The sequence below is a fragment of the Manis javanica genome, chromosome 6, assembly GCF_040802235.1.
Source record: "Manis javanica isolate MJ-LG chromosome 6, MJ_LKY, whole genome shotgun sequence".
NCBI classification, from domain to species: Eukaryota; Metazoa; Chordata; class Mammalia; order Pholidota; family Manidae; genus Manis; species Manis javanica.
The window spans coordinates 91,418,810-91,433,935 of record NC_133161.1 but is presented as its reverse complement, the minus strand read 5'-3'; the positions used below and the strand labels follow the sequence as shown (position 1 = coordinate 91,433,935).

The window sequence follows — 15,126 nt, the reverse complement described above, 5'->3', positions numbered from 1 at the left end:
TCAAGGTCTCTAAAATAGATGTAATTTCCTTCATTTACCTGCCTCTTAAAGATCATGTTTTAAATGAGAAAGCTCAATAAAAACAGAGGAAACACACTGACCACATAACCGAGGATGTATTTATAAGATGCAAATGGAATTCTATGGCTCCTTAAAATGGTTACTGTCTCATTTTTAAAATGCTGTTTTCACCTTCATGATTTGTTCATCTTAAAGATCAGGCACCATAATCTATATATACTCTCCTTTCCCAGAGAAAGCTTTTCATCTTCTGCCAATAGTCCCACATCTTAAAGTGATGCTGATCTGCAGGTCTTCCCAGATTCCTGTCCCTTTCTCTTAAGAGAGGAGAAAACCCACTGGGACTTGTCAGAGACAGAATGCATGGTTAGTTCCTAATGTTTAGGTCCCAGGGCATGTGCACAATGATTGAAGAGTCTTTCATAATTTTACTGCCCATTAAGTTTTAAATTGTCAGGCAAGAGCCAGCCTCTCTGCATCAGCTGAAAATACTCGTAGGAGCATCTTTTAACAAGTCCATAAATGTGGGCCTTCTAGTGCCTGCCTCCCAGGTGACCCCACTCCAGAAGCCATTCTGGAAACTCAATAGGCAGGGAAGGAAGCGTATGTCTACAGAAACGTTAGCAGTTTCACAGCTTTGGGTCGGAATTAAAATCTGATGCATTTTAGTGATTTGGTGCCCTTCCAAAGTTCAGGATTGGCTTTTTCAGTGATGAAACTGCAGTCCAGACATCTGTGAAATTTGACTGTTTGCAACTGGAGGATAGGAATGTTGGTCAGTTCAGCTGAGCTGGTCCTTGTCCTCTGGAGAGGGCCCTTCAGAGGGGCCTGCACAGCACCCACACCCCCAGTCGAGGAGGGGAGCCTTCACAGGAGTGCACGTGCCTCTTAAATCCTACAGTTTGGGGCCTGTGTTTTCCCACTTAAAGATGCCCTTGAGAGGAAGGCAAGCCTTTACCAGTGAAATAAATGAAAATTTATTAAGGATTAAAAATAAATTCAACACATGCACACATCCCTTGCTCCAAGCATAAATCAAGTACAGACCTCTCTAGGACTGAACTAACCCATACCTTTGCATTATTTATGGGGAAGAAGTCATTTTCTGAGCACACTAAAAGCAAGTACATCTGCCTCAGTTGTCTGAAGCCCAAGGGAGCCCGTAGCATAGGCATAGGTGTCAGGGGATACCAGGGCCCCTCGTAGGGCCACCTGCTGGGGCCTGCAGGGCCGGGGCAGACACAGCTACTCCGCCTATTACAAATGGCAATGTTTATTCGTCTGTTTACATAGATCCTTAGGTTTGTGCATCACCTTCCAAAGTCAGGACTCTGCCCAGCTCCACCCTGTGAAGGGTGAACACGCTCTCTCTGGCATCCCTCCACGCACACATTACTGTACACAAGGAAGGTAGGACAGGTGGGAAAATAACGGTCCATACACCTCAGGGCGTGATCTGATGGCGCTCAAGGTCAGCATCTCCCGGCAAACTGGTGAAGGTGGTGGTTTTCCCAACCCTGATCTCTCTGGGATGTCTTCTATGAGACAAAGACCCCACAATCAAATGAGTTTAGGATATGACTGGGTAAAAGCGATGGGAAGGTTTTCCCTGCAGAAAAGCTTCCTCTGAGTCTTTAATATGCTGATGATGGCTTAGGGTTTTCAGGAGTACCTTTCAGGAAGAGGTAGGTACCCTGAACTTACTTGATCACAGAACCCTTACTTCCAGGAACATCTAGAATGAATGGCCACGGGAACGCACCTCCAGTTATCTGTAGCTCACCTGGACTGCTTCCTAATTCATGAGTTGTCCCAGGAGAACATGGGAAATGTGAAACATGCCTAAAGTGCCCGGAATGAAACAATCTGCTTACTGGGGAAAAAAGTTAGTTTTGAAAACCCAGGCACCAAGGGAATGCTGTTTTAAATCCTAAAGATTGAGGACTAGAATATACCGACTTCATGTTTTTGATTAATCATGGTGTTATGGGCAAATATACAGAGATAAACATGAGGCACACCACTTTTTGATTCTCCAAGGGAAGTGTGAGAGGGCTGCACCCTGAGCAGGTGGCCACTGGATGCAGAAAGTGATCAAGATATTTATTCAGTGCTTACTATGAACTAGACATTCCTCTAAGCACTTGGAATTAAGTTACTTTCTCTTGGAAGCAATCCTGTGAGGTAGGTATACTCATTATCCCTTTTTACAGATGTTAGGCTGTGACTCAATTTCCTTACTGCCCCGAGTGGTATGGCCGGGGTGTAGGGAAGGCAGGTCCACACCCAGGCAGCCTGAGCCCTGCGACCTGTGCTCTCACCGCAATGCGGCACACCTCAGCCCTGCTGCTCAGGAGCCAGTCAGCAAAGGCAGTGGTGGACAAACAGCGATGGGAGGTAGGACGTGGGGAGGGCCAGGTGATGGGTACTGGCTACAGATGGCCCTCTGGCTGAAGAGGATCGAGGTGTCCTGAGCAGTTCGCAGGACCATCAGTGCAACTGGTTCTGGAAGATGTTTCATCAGAAAGTCTTTCAGAGGCAAATGGCAGCTATTGGCCCATGAAGATTTTATAGTGACATATGAGAGTATGAACCTATTGGGCTTTGCACAGTTGAAATTGCTTTTTCAGGAATATTTTGTTTTATACAGGTGTGTAAATGGCCCTTGGGTGCCTGTACCAAAAATCAGGTTAGACCTGTTTGGCAAAGACAGTTGAGGTGTGTTTGCAAGTTACCCTGGGTTCAGTGCTGAGAATGGGAAGGTGGTTTAAGCTGTACCCCTGCCCTCGGAGTCCTCTGTCTCCTTAGGGAAAGAAGATAATGTATTTGTTTTTGTTTTTATATTTTAATTTTTTTAATCCCCCACCTTTTCGCAGAAAGGATTTAAGGCCAGAGATAAGATAAGTGTTAGGTCTTTTGTCCCTAAACACTATACAAATCCTGTGAAATGTCAAGTACTGATATAAAATGAGTTAGTCCCCTGAGATCTGGGGCACGGAGCGCGGGCTCAGGGGCTTAGGCACTGTGCTGAGTAATCTCGGCCACCGTCCAGAGGCCAGGGACGCTGCCTTTACCCTGTACCCGTTGGTTCTGCCTAAGATGCCACCTGTCTGGGGCCAGCGAAAGGTGGGGACTGAATGGCTCCTCAGAGCCCGTCTGACACTTCTGACATGTTATAAGCCAGTGTTCTCCGTGCCAGGGGTGGCTGCCAAGATGGCAGACACCCACGAGTCAGATGAGACTTGGCTGAAAGCCTTCACGCTAGATGCTTAGAATTCCTGTGACTTCTTTCTCACTTTGCTTTTTATCAGACTCACCACGTTTCATGGTTGTTTTGTGATCAGGCTGGATGAGGTGCGCCAGGAGCTGCTCATTCGTGTTTTGTCTGAGGCCAATTGCCTCAATTCACCAGGATGCCACCTGAACTGTCTGTGTTGATGGGGCCTGTGGGGAAGTCCAAGTAAGAGGGAGGCCGAGCAAGGGAGCCTAAGAGACAGACTCTCCAGCTGCCAAGTGCTGAGCTGGAATCCCGGCTGGGCTGCACCTCACTGTAAGACTAGGAGAAGCAGGGCACAAAATCTCTCTAATCCCGCAGTCCCCACCCTGTAAAGTAGGATCGTAACACCTGTCTCACGAGGGCCAAGACAGGTGAGGGTTAAACGAGAAACCTGGAAACCATATTTACAGGGCCGGGCATAGGAAGTGTTAACTTAAAAAGAAGGTATTACTCTTACCACTAAGAAGTGTTAGCAAGGGTTGAGGTAATGCGTACTGGAGAAGGTGCTGCAGTCTGCAGGGGCCACTGGTAAGTTGTCGTTGACGGTTGACACCTTCCCACTGTGACAGTGACCAGTTTGTGATCAAGTAGATCAGCAAGTGTTGCTGCTTCCCTTCCAGCCTGTGACTGCGATCCCAGAGGCATTGAGACGCTGCAGTGTGACCAGTCCACGGGCCGGTGTGTCTGCGTGGAGGGCGTTGAGGGCCCACGCTGTGACAAGTGCACGCGAGGGTACTCTGGGGTCTTCCCCGACTGCACCCCCTGCCACCAGTGCTTTGCTCTGTGGGACGTGATCGTTGCTGAGTTAACTAACAGGACCCAGAAGTTTCTAGAGAAAGCCAAGGCCTTGAAGATAAGTGGTGTGATTGGGCCTTACCGGGAGACTGTGGACTCGGTGGAGAAGAAGGTCAATGAGATCAGAGACATCCTGGCCCAGAGCCCAGCTGCGGAGCCACTGAAAAACATCGGGAATCTCTTTGAGGAAGCGGAGTAAGTAATTAAAGCACAAGTAAGTAATTAATGAGCCAGATTAACAGCTTACTATATTGTTCCAACTTGATGAACACACAGCGGAGGTGCCCTAGCTGGCACGAGGCTTCCACTGGGAGGTGTGGCCAGTCCTGTGAGTGACAACAGATGCCGGGCACTTGGGGAGCGAACCCCGGCACATCCCTGGGGGCCACAACAGTGGAGGCTGGAGGACAGAACGTGTGCACATATATTCGGTGCTCTGGTGCTCTAGGGCGATAGGCGGCAAGAACACTGGCTTTGGAGACAAAGTGCCCCATCACTGAGTTGCAGCATGGGTAGTTGCTGGGCTGTGAGCCTGAGTGACTCACTGATTCCTGAGCCTCTCTTTTCTCTTCTGGGGAGGTGGGGAAGATAATATTTGCCTTTACCTACAGAGTAACAAAGCAGAAGCATTATAAGTGCAGATGGTTGTTACTGTATGTTTTGCTACCACCAAGGACATTCCATCCCCACAAATAAGACACTTCTTTCCAAGTTATTTCCGCTGCTTAGCTGTTGGTCTGCTAGAGCAGTGTTTCGTTCTTCTAATTAAAACAAATTCTTTACAAAGAAAAATTCTCGTTAGCCCTTCTCCGGGTGATCCTCTTCCTGACTGGATGATGCAGCTCTTGCCGATGAAGCAGATAAATTAAGCTGGCTGATGCTGAATCATCTGTCTACCATTAGCCTTCTCTTTCCTGCTCTCAAACACTCCAACTACCTTTCCCAAAAAGGACTCAGAAACACAGCACAAGAAGCTCTAGGCCAAAGCACAAAATCCGGAAAGTGTGTGAAGTATTTGTTTCCCAAAATGCTATGGTTTTTTATAGCAGACTCACTGTTTGGCATAAGCAAGGGGAGTGTTTCAAATCCTGAAGGTTGAGGTGATTTTTGCATTGTGACAGAACTACAGTAATTTGTAGGATGGGACTTTAATCGGCTTCCATAAGAAGCAGGATGGACTTGTCATCTCAAGGCTGAATGTGAGAAGCAGGAGAGGAACAGCTGCCAGTCTCAGGGACCTTGTAGAACGTCCTGTCTAGACCTTCTAGATTTAAAGTAACTGGTTCCTTGATGTCAAGCCTCAGGTTTTGTGCCCAAGACCATGTGACAGACCAGGGTGTTTAGGAAATGTCTAAGGTGAGGCAATAATGCATTTTGTGAGGAATTTACCTCATTAAAAAGACTGTTGTGCTGCTTAGCCACCTACCACATGGCAGGGACAGGTTTTGGAAGGCCGAGGTCTGAGAGTAAGCCCTTTAGGAAATGATTCTTGGCCTTGGTCTCATATACCTAAAGAGAGAACGACAAAATCTGGTCGTTTGAGAGCCTGCGGGAAGCGAGATTACATTCCTCAGACAGTTCAATTTCTGCCCTCACTACTCATCTAATCAGATAGATTGTAATCATCTCAGGAAAACTAGTTTCATTCATCTTTTTCAACACCATATCCAACGATGCGTATCTCAGGACCCAAAGTGGCACTGTTTAGAAATATATGTTAGATCTGGTATTTTTTAAACTGTAACATTGTATGAGACCTAGGAAGAAATGAAGGCCTTCTGTGAATCAACAGATTAATAAAAGTACTGGAAAGAGAAACTGTATTCTAAGAGCCTCAGGAAAAAAGTCATTGGGTTTATAAAATGTAACTTCACCTGCAGATCCTTTTAAGTACTTTTACTTTGAGGTGGGTCAGGATTATTTCAGCCTTAAGTATCATTTTTCTAATGGGCCCCCACCCTTTCAGCATCTCTACATTGTCCCAAATTTTTATACTAACTGTTCTATCCCTGAGAAGACAATATACTCAATTAGGTGACATGGTAATTGGCAGAGCTAAGGTCTTCTCAAATATTTCTTTCTTTCTGATATATACACAGATGTACACTGCATATATATACAAATAATACATAAGTAGATGCCTAAAAGACAGCTTTGGAGTTAGGAAGATACAGAACAAAATGCAGCTGGGTTTAGATTCCAAATGAAATATTGTGAGAGCTAAATGTTTATCATATTCCATTCTCAGTAGACAGTACATTCTTTCTTATGGAAAAAAAAAGGTTGCTTGTTGGCAGGAGGCTCCCTTGAATGGGACCGTGCTGGAAGGGATCAGTGTGTGACAAGCTCGTTTGGTGGCAGCTGTTGCCTTCCTAGCAGCTGTGGGGCTTCCTGTCTGCATGTCCCCTCTTGACGCATATCCCTGAGATTCAGATAAGAGCATTTTTGGCTGGTAGCTGGGAGGCATACTTCTACACTGGAGTCGCTTATGTCTTTTGAGTCTGTGGGGTTGCACGGGCTTGCAGATGCTTACATACGGGGCTGGAACTCCATGCGCTGGACCTATGCTCATATTAACAGCAGGTATTCAGAATCCCTCAAATGGCCCATCCACCACAACACTGCTGAGTGGTTCTTCTGTGTTTCTTTCTTTGAAGAAAAAAAATTTGTGAGATTTAATAGTCTCCTACTAATGATAAAGAGAATAAAAGCACAGTTTAGAGATAATGTGTTACAAGTTACTGAATTGGTTTGAAATCCCAGAGTAATGGATGCAGTATTAGTGGCAAGTGTAAAAATGAGATTTCAAAATTCCCCTTTGGTTCCCTTTACTTAGATAAATGTCCCTGTCCCTTTACAGGAAGCTAACCAAAGATGTTACAGAAAAGATGACCCAAGTAGAAGTGAGACTGTCTGACACAGCCTCACAAAGTAACAGCACAGCCAGAGAACTGGACTCTCTACAGACAGAAGCAGAAAGCCTGGAGAACACAGTGAAAGAGCTCGCTGAGCAGCTGGAATTTATCAAGAACTCAGATATTCGGGGTGAGCGTTTTTTGTGTAACTATGCGATCCTGGACAATGGACTTAACACTGTCTAACCTTTTAGTACAGCACTTGCAGAAAAAAACCAAGTGCTTTCTAACAATTTTGAAGTTTTTTCTCATTGAGGCTCTGGCAGAAGTGAGGATTGAAAATCACCCTTTTATAAATGTGACCCCAGAGCTAAGAGGCACAGCCGAGGGCCCACGGAGCAAGTAGCCATTGTGGTTACATTAGGTAGGAGGGCATCTGTTTCCTGGGCTCTTCTCGCTGGTTTTAACCTCCTTGGTTTTTCTCAGAAAGGGGCCCTTTTGAATAGTTAAGGAATTAAATTGATATTTCTGCAAATCCTTTTATATTCCAGAATGTTGCTTGGTCAGGAAATAATTTTGGCAAATCCTTCATTCATTGATGCCATAGACCACCCCCCACAAAAAAAACAAAAGGTAGAACTATGTCAGATCATCCTATCATTCCTGTTCTATGCATGATCACTTATTTTTTTACTAGGTCCTTAAAGCCAAAATATGTCATGCTGTTTTAAGTATATACTCCTAGCCATTTGAGTGGATGCCTAGTTAAATGCCTGAGAAAAGGGGAAAATGATCTGGATATGTAATCTCCAGGCTGCCTGACACCCGCTATTTAGAAAGAGCTGGATGCTTGCCTGTGTGCAGAAACACCATCTGCATGATTGACTTAATTTTTCATCCAGATGTTTGGCATCCTCCAGAGCCAGGGTAGGTGCTTATGGGACAAAATATATTCCGTTGATCCTGAGAGGAAAGTTACATTTCTTCACAAAGATTTTATTCCTTAAATTTTAAAACAAAGCCGTACAATAAATTCAGGGCTGGACGACAACCAAATACGGACACTGCTCGATGAGCTTGGACGCAGGGGATTAACTGTGGGCAATCCCACTTCCTGCCCTAGGCACCTTGGACAGCATTACCAAGTACTTCCAGATGTCCCGAGAGGCAGAGGAGAGGGTGAACGCGTCCACCACAGATTCCAACAGCACTGTGGAACAGTCGGCTCTCACTCGAGACAGAGTGGAAGACTTGATGTTGGAGCGAGAGTCCCAGTTCAGGGAAAAACAAGAGGAGCAGGCCCGCCTTCTGGATGAGCTGGCAGGAAAACTACAAAGTCTAGACCTTTCTGCAGCTGCCCAAATGGTAAGGTTTGAGGCTTTGGCTTCAGGGCTATTGTGCAGTTCGAGGAAAAAAACTCTCTGCTTTGTCTTTAATATTGTTCACTTTGCAAATGAATCAGCAGGAGTGAAATTCCCAGGCTTGGGTGTCTGGACCAGCTATGGGTCTCTCTGGCCCAGCCAGATTAAAAATGGCAGCATGTGTGTTTTCAGCCTTGCCCCTTCCAGCGGTTTCTCTGTGGCACAACCCAAGACTCATGGCCACTTTCCGATGCTGTTGTCCTGACGCCATGACTTACTTAAACTCGATCCTTTTTATATTGTGGACATTTCTTTTGTACTTTGTTTGGATTTGAAGTGCCAAGTCCATCTCGGTGGAGCAATTCAGAATCACTCAGGAGGGACTTCCTAAAATAGTTAAAGGGAACAAAAGAAATTTTTCCAGGGGTGTTAGTTAAAATGTTCTTTTGTTACAGTAACTTTACCTGGTGAAGATGAACCCTGAGACTAGCCTAGAAAGTAGATTCCTTTTCCAGAAGCTTTTAAAAAGTAACTCTGGAGCCAAATGGTGGAGTAGTGAGTTTAACGAAAATCAGGCAGGCGGCCAGAAAAGGACAAACTAAGCCTGTGTCTTCCTCTTGCTTCCTTATCGTTGCTCATGGAAGGGCGGCTCTGGGAGAATGCAAAGGGTGTCCTTACAGACTGGGGCTGGTGTTCTCACAGCGTGGAAAGCACGGAGGAACAGTAAAAGAAGGGGAATGCGGGTGCATGGAAGACGGGTTCAGACTCATCACAGCTGTGTCTGGATGACAGTCCCCCTTCCCTCCCTGCCTCCTTAACCTTCCCTCTTCAGCTTATAGACAAAAACAGTCTGTACCGTATTGACAAATTTAATTGATACCTGTGAGGTTATAGTTTCATTATATTATGAAACTTTATAGCATCTAGTGAAATGTAAGTAGGTCTCCTGTCACCATGAACAGAAAAATGGAGGCCTGGAGCAACGTGTTAATTGCTATAGGAGACGTATTTAAGCATGAGATGCCAATTCTCTCAATTTTGTTTCAAAATCTATTCCAAACCAGTAATCACAAGATCTCCCAAACTAAAATGAAAGCAGCTAAGCAGGCTAAAGGCTGTGCTTTGCAACAGAAGGTCCCTTGGCTGTGGGTGGCCTGTGGGTACAGTGGCCACGAGCAGGTGCCCCTCCCTGTGTTTGCTTTTCCCTCTGGGGAGATACCCAGGGATTAGCCAGCTGCTAATGTTCTCTCATTGTATGTTTGCTAAATACCCTTGACAACTCCCTTTAGACTTTCCATACTGCTGCTTGTGTAGAAAGAGATTTTTGTCCCTTTATGTGTTTTTCAAGTAGCTTCAGTTCATTTGTCTTTGTGTCTATTTAGCTAGCCCCGTGCTGGTTTTCTTCATGCCTGCCCGTCTGGTGAAATAAAACAGATCCTCTAGTGTGGCGTCAGATTGTTTATAGAGAGCATCCCTGATGTCTGTGCTCCCTTTAAGGCTCGTGTTTTTCTATAGCATCCAGAATAAGCTTTATTTTCTGAAGCTTTTTATGTCTAGTAAACCAGATACATGACAGACTACTATTATGATATAATGGGATAACAATTATAAAATTATGAGGCTAAAGAACTGATTGTATTGATTCAAAAACTACTTAAAAAGAACACTTTTCCGTGCCTAGGAGTAACTGCTTTTCACCTCTATAACCCTTTTGCCCCTTTTCAGTATGTTTCCCACAAAAGGAGAGCTCTAGATACAATTTTCTTCCCGGTTGGCCCTCTCTATCATACAGCAAACTTGTAATTCCTCAATTTGCATGTGCATGCCATGGCCAAGCTTGGATCTTTGGAAGTTTCAGCTGGACAAGAAAGGATTCTAAGGGTGGGGGTGGCCATCGGGGGTTTGCTCACTTGGAAAAGTTACATTCACCTTTGTTTTCTCTCTACCTCTCTCATCTGCAATGCTCCCCAAATTCCCCTGTTCAAATCCCATTGCCCACCCGTCCTTCCCCAACTAGTCCTCAGCAATCTCTTTGTCTGCTTTCCTTCATACCTGCTCTACTCGTCTATTCCTGGCTGTTTTATCTGATGGTCCTGTCTTCCGAACTAGAAGGGAAGTTACTGAAAGGCCGGAAAGGGGGCCTTTTACGTCAGTCGCCCTGTCTGCCAGAACAGTTAGCATGGTGTTAGGTGTAAAGAAGGGTCTCGATACTTTTTTTTTTAACACAACTGGTTAGAATAAAGGGAAAGCATTCTTTGGCTCTCACACTGACAGACTTCAACTTGATAGAGCAGATGTTCACATCCTGCAAGAGCCCGTATGGTATTCCTGTTTATTAGGGCAGAAGGTGTTGAGGAAGGCTTGTAAATCATTGTTTCCTTGGAAACGAGGTTAGCTCATTCCTCAACTCTCTGCTCCTCTCTCCCTCCTGAACACTATTTTCAAGCACCCTTGCTGAGGACCACCTACACGCGCTCTGGGGCCACCCAGGCCCTGCACAGCTGTTACACTGTAGCCATGGACTCTCTCTCTGAACCCTTGTGCCGGGTCCTTGGCTTTGCAGACCTGTGGGACGCCTCCAGGGGCCTCCTGTTCCGAGACCGAATGTGGCGGCCCAAACTGCAGAACTGACGAAGGACAGAAGAAGTGTGGGGGGCCTGGCTGCGGTGGTCTGGTCTCCATGGCACACAGCGCCTGGCAGAAAGCCATGGACTTTGACCGAGATGTCCTGAGTGCCCTGGCGGAGGTGGAGCAGCTCTCCAAGATGGTAATTCAGTGGACAGCCCCGGGGTTTGCTATTTGCTTCCAGTTACGGACTGGAAGGTCTGAAAGGGAGAACTCAATTCTAAATGCTGACTAAAATGAACAGGGCATTTCACAATCAAGTATGAAAGTTCAAGTTTTTGTGAGGTCAGGGGAATAGATGAGATTTTCATTCATGAATCCTTTAAATAAATATCTTTTCTTCTCATGACAATTTGAGATAACCATCGTACTTACCATGGGTCCAGGGTTATGAATACATCCAGCTGCACTACAAAAACTCAATCCTATGCAGTTGAACATTTATTCTTCTAAAGTGATACATGTGGTATTAACTTCACATTAACTGAAGTGTTTATGCTGGTGTCTGAGAAAAAGGCTAAGGAACATTTTCTAGGCCATCAAATCTTTCAGAGGAGTTAAAAACAGCTAGAAAAAGTTTTATATGCTAGCCATGTGTATGTAAGAATATTGTACAGGAATCTGTACACTGAATACTTTGAGCCTTTACAGGAATATAATATGGTTGAATGGGAGACATTCTAAAAGCTGTGACTCCAAATGCTTAGTTTTTCAACATCACTTTCTGGACCATTTATATTATTCTGGCCTGCTTTAGGAAGAGTGAAGTTGTTCCCCGGGTAATGTATGCCTTATATTTAGGTCTCTGAAGCCAAACTGAGGGCAGATGAGGCAAAACAGAATGCTCGAGGTGTTCTGTTGAGAACCAACTCCACCAAAGAAAAAGTGGACAAGAGCAATGAGGGTCTGAGGGACCTAATCAAGCAAATCAGAGACTTTCTGACCCGTAAGGAACTTTTTCATTTTACTTTTAGACACTTCTTCCTATCTTAGAATGTAAAACTGTTTTGTAAGAGTGTGTTTCAGAGCCCATAATTCAAATCTGCATTTCAGAACAATCTCTGGCAGTGAATAAGGTAACATTTAAAAAAAAAATTTCCATGTTAAGAAATGTTTCCATGTCTCAAGAAGCTTATGTAAGTGTATGTAGATAACTTTCTCTCATGTCATACAGATACAGACCCCTCTTGGGGGGCACCCCAGGTAGGAAATCAAGGAAGCAGGTGCACACTGTGAGAACTGCATTTGGGATTTGTTAGAGATCACACACATGTCATCAGAGCCATAAAGAAGTTGAGTTTATTTTGACATTGTCCCCAAAGCTTTGTAAACTTGTTATTTACAGGATATTACAACTTTGGTTATACAACTGTATACCTTAGTTACTCTGTAGAGAAAAAGAAAATCCCTAGAATTTGTGATCCAGCTCCTAAGGATTGCTGGTCGCAGTTGGAATGCTATCAGTAAGGATGGTTTTGGCTTCAAGTTATAGAAAACTTTCAACGGAAACCGAATTAATCAAAACAGATATGTATTACATCACATAACAAGACATTCAATAGCAGCATAGCTCCATGGTTCTAGAACCCACCTACTTCCCACCTTTCTGCTCTATTTTAAGCCTATCAGCTTTGTTCTCAGGCTAGCTCCTCCTGGGTTACAAGGTGGCTGCCAAAGTTCCAGACATCACATAAAGACTCAGTAGTATCTACTGAAGAAGAGACGCCTATTCCTTTGTTCTAACTCTTCTAGTCTGGGAATCTTTCCCAGCAGCCTTTGAGCAGTCACCTCCATGTCAGCGGCCAGCAGTACATCCCCTGCCCATGCGTAACTGTCACTGGCAAATGGGGTGGGACTACTGTGACTGGCAGACTGATCAGGATTTAACTGATGTTTACCTTACCTTAGAGGTAAGTGCCTCAATAAAATCAGGGTTCTGTTAGCAAGAAAAAAAGGGGTATGACTCATGAGCCAATGGTATTTGCTGTGGGTACCTTATGAAATACTGTGTAGAAGCCATCATCCTATCATGTATTTTTCCATGCTTAAATGCTTAGGGATCCATTTTTATGTCCCTTGATAGTTTATTAAAAAGCTTGAATTAATGACATATTTCAAATCTAACCTCTTTGACATTTTTTGACTGCCTGTTAGATTTGACATTCCTTGCCTTTGATAAATGCAGTATCCTGATTCTCTCGCTCCTGGGACTGGATTTCTCCCTTTTTGTAATTTCCTGAATCCAGATAGTATAGAAGGAATGCCAGCCTCTTAACATTTGCAATTATAAGTCTCCCAGCTGTTCTTCCAAACTGTTAGAAGTTTTCATTGCCTTTTAGAATCAAATCCCAGCTTTATACCCTGGCTATGTTTTCTACAACCTGAGCCATTCACTCCACTTGCCTTTCACAGAGCATGCTCTTTGCATCCAGAGATGAACTTTCTTCTTTCAGTCCTATAGCCTTCAAAACCTGATCAGTTCCTCATCCTCCATGAGGGGTTCCCTGGCTATCCCAGCCTACACCAAACTCCAGTGGCACACACTGGCTGCAAGTTACTTTCTCACACATGTAGGTCTCATCTCCCCACTCCACTGGACCACAAACCCTTAAACTGGAAGTGCGTATGTCTCGGTATGACCCCACAGTGCTGTTCACCTAATAGTGGCTGAATGAGTGAACCATCAAATATCTTTTCACCTCTTTGAGGGGACGTCTTTGCTTTTAACAGAGGATAGTGCTGATCTGGACAGCATTGAAGCAGTTGCTAATGAAGTACTGAAAATGGAAATGCCTAGCACTCCACAGCAGTTACAGAACTTGACAGAAGATATTCGTGAACGAGTTGAAAGCCTTTCTCAAGTAGAAGTTATTCTCCAGCAAAGTGCTGCAGATGTTGCCAGAGCTGAGATGTTGTTAGAAGAAGCTAAAAGAGCCAGGTATCTGAAGACTATGGCATTCAGGGGGCTTGTGTAGTATGGAGTAAAAACGTATTTCCTTAAGCAGTGAAATTTTTCAGTGACCTGTGTGATTTTCTCTGGATCATTCCAAGAAGGCTGTTCTTTAAGAAAATGTTCTTTTCAGAAAAGTAAGTCCTTTTTCCATGTTCACATATACTGCCTCATTCTTTTACTCAGCAAAAGTGCAACGGATGTTAGAGTCACTGCAGACATGGTAAAGGAAGCTCTGGAGGAAGCAGAAAAGGCCCAGATTGCAGCAGAGAAGGCAATTAAACAAGCAGATGAGGACATCCAAGGAACCCAGAACCTGCTAACTTCGGTAAGATTATAGCTGTTACATGAGAGAAAACACTCAGTATACCCTTTATCATAAAAGTGCATTTGACCATTATCTGTGAAAATTCTTACAGCTGAACATTAAAGGATTCTTTTAAACAAATCCAAATGACTCTTAGCATGGATGGATAAAAATGGTCTACTTTTAAGGAAAAAAAGGCCCCTGAAGACTCTGGAATGTTAAGCATCCTTTCCTTTCTGCCCCCACAAAAAGCCTGAGAAAGATAGCATGTGTTTTTATCTCGTCTTTTAAAGGACTCAGAGACTCTTCAGTAGTATGAAGTACAGTATTAATTTCAAAATACAGTTTAGAAAACTCCTGCTGTTCTAAAGCAGCCCTAAAGCAGCCCCAAAGCACCAGTACAAGATTTATGAGGTGACAGAGATCTTGCAGCTAAGTATCTGTTTTGTTCAGAATGCATGGAAAACTGTTTTTTACAAGAATACTCTTAGAGACTACCAGATACTAAAAGCACACACTGAATTTTTCACATGGATTTAGTGCTTTATCCTAAAAAGACTCATCGTTTAAATGTGAACATTATTCTTTGATTTATCAAAGATCTGTAAGCAGTTTTCTTCCAATTTTGGGAGCATTCATTTTTTTCTAAAAAAATAGGTGAAAAAAAAAAACAGGCTTATCTGATCCCTAGCCATGTTTCACAATGTACTTGGAAATTAGATGCTCCAGTTCTCAGGGCAACCACCTCTTAATGCTAAAACCTGGGAGATGGTTTTGCGGCCTACTTTTCCTACCATTCATTGATACAAGCACATTCTCCTTTGTTCTCTTGCTCTGAGATGAGGCCCCAACTATTCGTCCTTTACCTTCTTAAACTGAACACATATAAGCCCTTTCTTCAGGTTGCTTTTGAGCTTAGAGAAATTGTTTTCCCA

General features: G+C 44.1%; 1 protein-coding gene and 1 long non-coding RNA gene across 2 annotated transcripts in view; one reads left to right on the top strand and one right to left on the bottom strand.

Annotated features, from left to right (window-relative positions):
- LAMB1 (laminin subunit beta 1) overlaps window positions 1–15,126 on the top strand; it is an 81,483-nt gene that overhangs the window by 62,651 nt on the left and 3,706 nt on the right. Inside the window, exons 25-31 of the mRNA XM_037010880.2 lie at window positions 3,919–4,288; window positions 6,954–7,138; window positions 8,072–8,313; window positions 10,873–11,076; window positions 11,736–11,880; window positions 13,665–13,872; window positions 14,071–14,212. Coding sequence (XP_036866775.2) covers window positions 3,919–4,288; window positions 6,954–7,138; window positions 8,072–8,313; window positions 10,873–11,076; window positions 11,736–11,880; window positions 13,665–13,872; window positions 14,071–14,212 — 1,496 coding nt within the window. The remainder of the gene's footprint in view (window positions 1–3,918; window positions 4,289–6,953; window positions 7,139–8,071; window positions 8,314–10,872; window positions 11,077–11,735; window positions 11,881–13,664; window positions 13,873–14,070; window positions 14,213–15,126) is intronic.
- LOC118971028 (uncharacterized) lies at window positions 153–3,912 on the bottom strand. Its single transcript, XR_012132399.1, has 3 exons — window positions 3,756–3,912; window positions 3,339–3,465; window positions 153–1,559 (listed from the first exon to the last, which is right to left on the bottom strand). It is a non-coding gene; the product is annotated as an uncharacterized lncRNA (long non-coding RNA).